Here is a 10,839-nt window from a genome sequence, read left to right on the forward strand (position 1 = left end):
TATTTTCTTCACTTGGCAGTGCTGAGGATGGAAGCCAGGACCTTGTATATGCTATGCAAGTGCTCTATCACTACGGAACATTACTGAGCAACATTCCAGCAAGTATGAGCCAATCAAGGAAAAAACAATCATGACAAACTGTTCCTGGAAAAGGTAAGTGTGTTAAACAAAGATTTTAAAACAAAATAAAGATGTCATAAAGATGCTTAAAGAACTAAAAATAAAGATGAACAAATTAGCAACAGCCACAACCTAAAAAGAAACTAAAACCAAATTCTGGAGATGTAAGAATAAAATAACTGAGCCAGGCATAGTGGCTCTCACCTGTAATACAGGCGAGAAGAAGGTAGAGGGGAGTCACTAGGAATCTGAGGTCAGCCTGAGTTACACAGCTACACTAGGGAGATCCCATGTCTAAAAAAAAAAAAAAAAAAGTAAAAAAAATAAAATAAAATAAAATAAAATAAACAACTGAAATGTGGTATTTAAAAATAGATTGGATCAAGCAAATGAAATAATCAGCAAACTCATACATAACACAATGAAAATTACAGAGTTTGAATAACAGAAAAATAAGGCTAAAGAAATATGGATCTTAGTTTTGAACTTGTAGTTTGATTTGGAGTGTCTACAAAAGACAGGAATCCAGAAAGGACCTAAGATACAGGAGAGAGGAAGAGCTTGTAAGGTGGGAGGGGACTGCAGAACATATGTGTTATGAAAGTAAGTTGGAGGAGGGAATAGAGAAGGTTAAAGGCTTAAGCAGGGATAGGAGAGAAGAGAAAAGAATTAGCAAAAACTCAGGGAAAACACTACAGAAACCCACTATTTTGTAAACTAACATATATATATAGAGAGAGAGAGAGTGAGAGAGAGATACATATATGTATCTTTCTTAAAGGAGAAGGACTGGCATGATTAAGGTACTTGCTGACAGGCCTAACAACCTAAGTTCAAGTCCCAAAACCCACATGGTGGACTGAGAGAACTGACTCCTGCAAGCTGTCCTTTGACCTCCCACACATGCTGGTTGGCATGCTTGCCCCCTCCACATACAATAAATAAATGTAATAAAAGACATTTTAAACAAAATCTTAACAGAGGTATCCTGGACATTGTTCCCCGCACCTACCCACATCAAAAGACATGGGTTATTAAATGAAAATCTCAGTACCCTTTATGGGACACCTTCCAATGAGTTATCCGTCAAGGAAGCTTCAGAGGCCCCTACCACCATTGCTTTTTATTTCCCACTGTAGATGGTAAGACACACATACTTCGGTTGCAATTCATAGAGAAAACAAGATGAAACTGATCTGGATTCTTTCTTTGTGGTGATAGCCAGATTTCAAAGAGCTGAAAGGTTTCAAAGCAGCTGTAGGCTGCTGGGGGAGAAAATCCATTAATTTTCACAGCATTGGACTCTGCATGCTATAATACCAACCTGTCAGGTAAGATGTTTCCATGGGTGCAATAATAACATGACCAATATTCGGGTAACCAACTCTTTTCTGATGGGATTTGAGGCCTGCTGCATGGGAAGAAATTCATACTTAGTACTTTAAATAGATATCGCCTGCTAGATATTTACAGCCTAAAGACTGCTCCCCTACGGAGATAGATCCTACCGAGATTGGCTAAACCTGTCTCCTTGATCCAGTTGGATAACATAAACCCTGCCTCCTTGTTTCTCTATATAAAATAACCCTACCTCCTTCTCCCTTGTTTAATATGTATATAATAATCCTGCTTCCTTCTTCAGCTGTGTGCAATAACTCCACCTTCCTATTCAACTCTATATAATAAACACAATGAATTTCTGAGGTGCTTCTCCTTAGAGAGCCCAGACCACTGATTCCTAGCTTTCTGTCCATATGTCTGTCTGTATTTTCTTCATTCTCTCTCAGCCTAGTCCGGATCTGTCTTCTGGAGCTGCTTGCATAGTATCAAGCCAGTAAATATTAGCAGCATTGGTGGTAAAAGGGCTCATAGGGCTCCACCCCTTGACAATTGGTGGCTGCTAATGGAGGGAGAGCCATTTTGTTTTCTTTAGGAGTATGGCTTCTGGTAGATTGCCCATGTTCCTGTAGGAAAAACTCACAGGATTTAGTAGGTCTTTAAATTTTAAGACTAAAAAGAATAAACAGATTCTCAGGAACCTGTGGAACATCATCACTGGGCCAGTATCTGCATTGGAGGAGAGGTTAGTGGAGGACAGAAAAGGGAAGGAAGAGAACTTTAATAATGAGGGACTGGGGAATTGGTTTAGATGGCAAGGCAGGCATGATTATAATCCTGACAATGAGGAAGTGGAGACAAGCAGATCCCTGGGGCTCACTGGCCAGTCAGCCTAGTCTACTTGGCAAGCTACAGACAAGTAAGAGACCCACAAAAAGAAATGGACAGTGCCTGATGACCAACTCCCTAAGGCTGACTGCAGAAGGGGTAGGGGAAAGGAGAACAAAAGAAAGGGAGGGGAAGGAGGCCACTAGGCCTGTTGCAAATCTGTAATTCCAGCCCCTGGGAAGTAAAAGAAGGTAGAACAACAATATCTTCAGCTATATTACATAACAAGTTTGAAACCAGCCTAAGCTACATGAGACCCTGTCTTAATAATCAAACTCAAACAAAGAAGTAGTAACTGAAAACTTTCCAAGTTTTATAAAAGATAAGATTACAAATCTCCAAACACAACCTAATTTTATAATTTAAGAGACTATAAAAAAGAACAGGGGAGTTCCAAAGTTAAGAAAATAAAGAAAATCATGTAGAGGATTAAAATAGAGATAAATGAAATAAGAAGCAGAATAGTAAAGCTGTGTTAATAACAAATAAAGGTTTTATTAAGGGCAACATGATTTCTAAATCTCTATGTAGATAAAGAAAAGACAGTAGTTACTAAAATCAGAAATGAAAATGGATATATTACTACTGGTTGTAAAACATGAAAAACAATTATAAGAATGAGGTATGAACAACTCAATAATAGCAAATTTGATGCTTTAGATGAAATGTACAAATTTCTAGAAACACAAAACCTACTGAATCTAAATCACAAAGAAATGTATAATCTAAATGAACCTGTAAGCAACAGGAGATTAAATCAGGAATCAAGTTTGTCTCCCGACACACCCCACCCATAAAAAGGAAATCTAAACCTGATGGCTTTATGGGAAAATTGTACTAAGTATCTAAAAAATGAATACTATACATATCCAAACATTTTCAAAGACCTAAAGAAAAAACAATACTTCCTAATTTGTTCTATGAGGCCTGCATTACCTGATCCTAAATACAAATAGAGAAGCAGAAGGGGAAAAAAACTACAAACCATTATAATCTCATCAATGAATCCTCAATAAAATGCTGGCACCATGACTTCAGTAACATACCAAAAGGACAGTACACCATGGCCAAGTGGGATTTATTCCTGGAAGGATGGCTCAACATATGAAAATTAACCAATATAATATACCACATTGACTCAATGAAAGGGAAAAAAACCATAACATTATCCCAGTTGATGCAGAAAATAACACCTGATAAAACTCAGCAACTGGAGCTAGGGGCGTAGCATGTAAAGGCACTGGGTTCAGCACTTGGCAGGCATCACCACTCAAATACACACCTTTTCATGATCAAAACATTCAAGTTTGGGCATGGTGACACAGGCCTAACATCTTAGCTACTCAGCTAACATCTTAGCTACTCAGAAGACTGAGGTAGGAAGACTGAATGTTAGTGTTGAGGCTGGATTACATGGCAAATTTCAGGCCAGCCTGGGCAACTTAACAAGATGCTGTCTCAAAAACAAAAACAAAAACAAACAAAACAAACAAAATCAACAAACCAAATTGTTTTTGTTTTGTTTGTTTTTCAAGATAGGGTTTCTCTGGGTAGCCTTGGCTGCCCTGGACTCACTTTACAGACCAGGTTGGCCTCAAACTCACAGTGATCCTCCTGCCTTTGCCTCCCAAGTGCAGGGATTACAGGCATGCACCACCACACCCAGCTGCTATATCAAAATGTTTATTTTTTAATTAAGAATGTTGGAAATATGGTGATAGAAGGCTTACCTTGAATATGTGAGGACCTTCGTACCATCCCCAGCTTTGAAAGAAGATTTTGCTGAGAGAGGACGATTCTTATTAAAGGGGAGGAGGGCATTGCATTTAATAACCTAACCTACTGAACATCACAGCTGAAGCATGTTCAAAGAACCCATATTAGCATATAGTTGGGTACAGCTTAACGCAAAGCCTGTTTTCCTGAGTCCCTGGGTTCAACCCCAAACATAACAAAGGCTGTATGCTCTCTAAATCACAAAATGTAATCTCCTGGTTTTAAGGGACTATGAATACATGTGAATTTTGTAACACACACTGTAAGGCATATACATAGATAAGTGATGACTATACTTAATAATCTCAGGGGGCTTTGGGTGACTTATTTCACTACAGTGCAGTCAGGCCAATGGGGGCTATGTGATAAGACCATGTCTCAAAAAATATAAGTAAAGTGCTAACCTTCCGTTAGCATCAACTTGCAACCATTTACTGGGAGATGCTCACTGAGTTTGGACAGGAGAATGTAGAAGAGGACAAGACTCAAGCAGGTCTTCTAGCTAAACCCTCAGTGTATTTGTAGATCATCTGTGCCGTGCCGACATTCTGTTAATACCACCAGTAATCGTTTTACTGTAAGGTGCTTTTCTTAGCTGATTGCTTTTACTTTTTGTTGTTCAATCTCAGGAGTTGGCAGAGGCATGCAGATTTCGGGAAGAGTGAAGGAAATCATAAGAGTCATACATGAGTCATTTGTATTTTTTTTCTTCACATGTAGTCATCAACTCCCGCCCTTTATTTTTTTACTACATCTTTCATAATCATCCCTACAATGTGGGAAGACACCAGTAAGCCATGTTCCTATAGGAGATATATATGTACTGTGCATCTTTCTAATAAAGATCTGTATCTGCTGTCCTACATTTTACTGAGTTTCACACTCCAATGGCCCCCTTTACCTAGAAAAGACTCTTCGCTTGCTTTTCTTCAGACTGTGCCCTTTTCAGGATGTTTAAGAGCAAATAAAGCTCTCTTGCACAGATTGATTTTACCAGTATCCCTCTGGCCAAGCCAAGCTCTTGACTGGCCACTTCCTCCTCTCTTTTCCTGTTTAACCCCCAACACACACACACACACACACACACACACACACACACACACACTAGAAATCACTTACTCCATTTAAATTCTATCCTTTCTGATGCTCTATTTCAAGTTTATTCTGTTCTGTGAAATTGCCATCCTTCTGTTTCCTATCTTCTGAATGCCTAGTGTTTGGACTACATCATCTAGCCATTATGAAGACAGTCTCTAATATATGACTAGACTTCATATACTTTCATGGATCCCAACTAATCTCTCTACTAGTACTCTGGGAGGTACCTAACTAGCTACTCTGCATGCCAAGGACTCCCTCTTACTTCTTTTGAAGGAGGTACTGAGTACAGTAATAGTGGTTAAGGGCGTAGCCTCTGGAATCATAATACTAGTGTTGGAAGCCTAAGACCTCAACTTCAGTGTGCCTCAGCTTCCTTGTACACAAAAGGGACACAATAATAACACCTTACATTAAGGCTACTTGTAAAGGTTAAATGAAATAGAAGTGAAAAACTGAAAATTTGGTATGGTGGCACACACCTATAGTCCCAGCACGGAGGAGGCTGAAACAGTAGAATATCAAGGAATTCAAGGCTAGCCTAGACTACAGAGCAAAACTCCAATTATGTGTCAAAATATAAGCCAGTCTCTAATATACTACTTTCTCTGTAATGACTAATCTGCATATCATTGATCCCAACTAGTCCTATACTGGTACCTTGGGAAGTACCTACTTAGCTCTTCTGCATGCCAGGAGTTCAAGTCTACCTGTTATTAAACCAAGCCCCAATGTGGGCTACTGAGCTAAACAGACTGAACTAAAGATAACACATCTGTCCTACCTTGTTTCTCTCCATAGTACTTCAGCAGTTTTAGACATACTTAACACAAAGATACACACACACACACACACACACACACACACACACACACTTTCTGCCAATAGTATAAACTAGCCTCATGGGACAGAGCCTTGTGAAAACACAACTTTAAATAAAAAAAGTAAAGCACTTAGAAAATTGCTGGATGGAGAGCAGACAAGGAAATGCTAGTTGTTATTAAGCAATGCTATAGTTTAGTTACTGAACTAAACTAGTAACCTAATAATTTTTAAAATACTCAGTAGGATCAAAACTAGAGAAACACTTAAGATGTACAGCACTCTCAACACCCTAGCTCAAAAATTACAATGAAAACATCTAGAGTTCAATCATTTCTCCCATGGTAGCTCATTTCTCCCATGGGAAAACTGTCACACACTTGAGGGGATAGTGACTAACCTTGAACCTCAAGTCCAGTCAATGTCAGAGCCATAAAAACTTCAACCTCTGCCCAACTAGAAACAGCAAGTGCTTTTTACACAATAACGCAAAAGCAATATTTCTAGCAGGGAGAAATGTTTCTGTCGTCTAAGGTGCCGACAAACTATTGTGACAAAAATAAGTTGGAATTTGGCAGTCTTGTCTAGAGGGCAAGCTGTTGTTTTAGGTGTGTGGAGAAAGGAGACTGTAGGAGGGAGTATGTTGGAATGACACTGAAAGGGGAGACAATAATGAGATAGGTGACATTTATGGACTGCAGCTTTCCTATACATACAGAAACCAGGTGTCCTCAATGGAGCTAGAAACACTTTACAGGCAGATTTCTCTATATACTCTAAAGTTCTAAGTCAATCTTCAGAGCCTGGCTCAGCATAAAACAAACAAGGCAAACACTTGAATAATTACCAAAGGCTAGAAATGTGACTCAGCTCTAGAGCACTTACCTAACTTGCATGAAGCTATAGGTACCCTCTCCAGGAACCCAGGGGAAAAAGAGTAATTATTAACTGACAAATTTAAGAGTCCCTCAGGTCTCATTCAATGCCAATTTTTCAGTAAAGTCTTTCCACTCCATGTCATTGACAACTATAACCCCCTACCCTGTCTTGTGTCTCTCCATACTGTATGTGATATACCATATTTTACTTCACATACAGGAACACACACACCCTCTACCAATAACGTAACTAGTTTCACGGCTCAGAAACTTGATTTGTCTTTCCTCATTGTGACATCCTCAGCCCCTAGAAACACTGCCTGTCACAGATACTACGTATATTTTGTTGATAGAGCATGGTAGTTTCCTAACTAACATTTCAGCTTTCGTTTGAAAGCACAGTACACTTGGAAAACATTCGTTAAGCAAATCAAGTTTGTTTGTTTTGTTTTGTTTTGTTTTGTTTTGTTTTGTTTTGTTTGGGGGGGGGAGGAAGAGATGGTGGTGGGATGCAATAAAACCTGCCCAGTCCATGAGGAAATTATTCATCTTTGATTTTCATAGCAACTTGAAAAGTTCATTAGTTAAAAGTTGCTCACAAGCACGAGGACAATGGAGCAACTTCCCAAACAATGTACAACTTTCTGTAAATTTAAGATTATCCCAAGATACAGGATTTATCAAAGGTGGGATGCTGGTCAGGCGTTCTCAATGGATTTAATGCCAGAGGAGGCTTTGATGCTTGTGTCCTTTTGCTACTAGGACTAAGATCCATCTTTAGAGACTCCCTTTAACTTCCACGCCAAAAGCTACACTTCCAAACTGAGCATGTGCGAGGCTCAGGGCAAGGAGCCCTGGCAAATTCCCAGCTCACTGAGAATTCGTCGACCTCCCTGGGTCCCTCATCCGTTCACAGGCAAAGCTACTTGTAAGGATAATTTCGGCAAAATTCGGTTCCCTTCAGTCTCCTTTCTCCAGCCTCCAGCCTCCTCGGCTCTTCCCTAGTGCTCAAGGGAAGTGAGATGGCCAGTCGCCACCGTCCGACTCCCCCGCCAAGGCGCCTGGGAAATCCCCGGCACCCAGGTCCCTCAAATCCAACAGGATCGGGGAGACCCAGCATGGGAGGCGAAAGCTGGCCAGTGAGCATAGGGCACTTAAGGGTCGACCATCTCAGCGCACTCCACGACGACAGAACCCCACTCCCCTGAGCCCTGCCAGCTGGGTCCATGTCCCTGCCAGCCTCCTCCGTCGTCCCCCTACGCCCCACCCCGCCTGTGGCTGTCCACAGCCCTGGGCCACACTCACCTGTAGTCGCGGTGCCTGCGCCCACAGCAGCACACAGCAGCAGCGCCCACAGCCCACATGGCCGCGCCGGCCGCGCCGGCTGCGCCATGCAGACCCTCACCTCGAAGTGTGGCAGGGCTGGAGCCGCCAAAGTCTCCGCCTCCTCTGTTCTCTCTCCCACTTCCCGGCTGCCGCGCGCAAGAGGCCAGAGTCGGCGCAGACGGGAAGGGCCGCCCCGCCCACGGCCGCAGGTAACCCGAGCGCGTGGGGGCTCCTGAGCGTAAGCGGAGAGCAGGGCGGGGTGCGCGGCTCCTGGCTCCCACTAAGCGACACCTGGCCGTCCCTCTTTGCCACCGCCTGTCACAGCTACCTGACAAGGTCCCAAGGCGACTTCCTCTAGAGTTTTGTGGCAAGGCTCCGGCGGCTGGCCTCTCCCCACTCCCTCTTCCATTGGGATGTGTGGTTGTCCCAGGTTGTCAAAGGCTGCACCCTGCTCCACACTAGGGCAGGGTCATGGTAGGGGAAGAACCTTGGCCTGGGAGTCTGGAAACCTGGCTTCCAGCCTAGGTCTCTGAGCCCTTGTTTCCTAAACTCTGACTCCTAGATTAGTAATACCAACCTTATTTATTTCTCTGGGTAGACTTGCAAGTTCAAATAGGGGACATTAGTGGCACTCTGCTTTGTAGAAGGGAACACTTGTATATTTGAAAACTAGTAATACATTGAATTGGATAAAGTGACATTCCCAAAACAATGGATAGTGCTACTAACCTGTACACCTGTATTGTTACAGCACACAATCAATTACTATAGATTTAGTTTTCAAGATACATACTGTAGAAGAGCATTGTGTTTTACACTTGAGCACAGTGGCCTAGACTGAGCAAGTCCTTAACATCTTAAAAATTCTGGGACTGAAGTAGAATGACTGCCATCAATTCCAGGCAAGTCTTGGCTGCAGTGTAAGACCACATCCCAAATGATGAATGCAATGAACAAGAAAGAGAGCAGGAAAAAGAGATGAACGAGAGGTGGGGACTGACAACCTGAGTTCAATACCCAGGACCCACATGGAGGAAAAAGAAAACTGACTCCTGAAAGTAGTCTTCTGACCTGCACGTGGGCAAAATGGCATGGGCACACACACATACACACCTACACAAACCGATGTAATGAAAAACGTAAAGAATATATATTGAGAAGATCTGCACATTGAACACATAATATCAGGTGCTAATGAGGATTCCTGAAAGGAAAGGAGAGGTAATGATCTTTTTGAGTTTTGTAGTGGTGCTGTGAAAAACTGTCATAAATTGGGTGACTTAAAATCATTGAAGACAATGCAACCAGCCCTGATAAAACCTGATAGGGTAAGGTTACATAGAAGGGGAGGAGCACCACCTCTATCAGTGGAGTAGGGGAGGGGCATTGGGGGAAAAGAGGAAGGGATAGTGGGATTGGGAAGACACAAGGGAGAGGGCCACAGCCAGGATACAAATTGAATAAATTGTAATAAATGATAACAATAAAAAAATAAAAGCTTTGTTCTAGTACATTTCTGGAAATCAGACATCTCACTGAGTTTAACCTAAGTGTGGGCAGAGCTACTTTTCTGTTGGAGATTCTACAACATAAAATGTTGTTGACTTTTCCAGCTGTGAGACACTCCCCACATTCCTTGGTTTGTTGCTGTGCCACTCAACTCTATTATTTCCATGGTCAAAACATATCTCTTACTCTTACTCTGGCTAACCTATCTCCATTTTCTTTCTCTTTCTCTGACTCTGGCTAACATATCTCCATTTTCTTCTTATAAAGACCACAATAATAAAAATAACCCACATAGTTCAACAGGCTTGGTTTGGGGGCTAGAGAGATGGCACCATTGATAAAGTGCTTTCCACAAAACAGGAGGCATTGAGTTCAGCTCCCAGCAGCCACATATAAAGCCAGGCATAGAAGAGTGAACCTATAGTCCCAGCCCTGGGGAAGCAGAGACAGTAACAGCCCTTGGATTTTCATACTTGCTAATCTGCCATTCTAGCTAAATTGGTGGGCTCCAGGTTCAGTGAGGAGAATTCTGTCTCCAAAATAATAACAATAATAATAATAACAATAATAATTTGGAGAGCAAGTGGAAAAGACCCCTGATAATTGATTTTTGATTGCAATACACACACACACACACACACACACACCAATCTATTGTTTAATCACATCTTCAAAGTCATTTTTTACTATGTATGGCAATATACTCACAAGTGTTAGGCATTAGAACATGGATGAGGTAATAAAAACCCACTATTTTTGCCACTCCTTTCCTGATAAAGAACCATGTCTGGGTGGATGGTGACACCCACTGAGATGCATTCTGGTCATGTTAAGTCAATATAGATACCTGAAAGTAGTTATAAAAGGTTATCAACAAAATGGCTAAGTCTCAGCCTCACCTAGAGGTCATCAGAATGTTTGGTCTAGCTAAATAAAGACTCCACTCTGGAATGAAGACTCTTGAGTTCAGTAAATATTTGTAAAGTCCAAGAACTGTGGAAGATAATCATTAAAGGCAGACCTTGGCTGGAGGTGTCTAGCTCTGTAGTTAAATGTGTGCTTAGCACATGCAACACCCTGAGTT

At 41.6% G+C, this 10,839-nt stretch overlaps 1 protein-coding gene across 3 annotated transcripts in view; it reads right to left on the reverse strand.

The window, feature by feature from the left end:
• Il13ra1 (interleukin 13 receptor subunit alpha 1) overlaps positions 1-8,651 on the reverse strand; it is a 67,581-nt gene extending 58,930 nt beyond the window's left edge. Inside the window, exons 1-2 of one of the 3 annotated variants that reach the window (XM_055604982.1) lie at positions 8,226-8,651; positions 1,445-1,528 (exon numbers count right to left, since the gene is read on the reverse strand). In XM_055604982.1, the coding sequence (XP_055460957.1) occupies positions 1,445-1,528; positions 8,226-8,313 (172 nt within the window). In that variant the 5' untranslated portion in view covers positions 8,314-8,651. Of the gene's footprint in view, positions 1-1,444; positions 1,532-8,225 lie in introns of all 3 variants that reach the window. The other 2 variants (XM_055604981.1, XM_055604983.1) reach the window with 2 other exon arrangements.
• Positions 8,652-10,839: the final 2,188 nt, after the last annotated feature.

This window comes from Psammomys obesus, unplaced genomic scaffold (assembly GCF_907164565.1).
Source record: "Psammomys obesus unplaced genomic scaffold, mPsaObe1.curated_primary_1811, whole genome shotgun sequence".
NCBI lineage: Eukaryota > Metazoa > Chordata > Mammalia > Rodentia > Muridae > Psammomys > Psammomys obesus.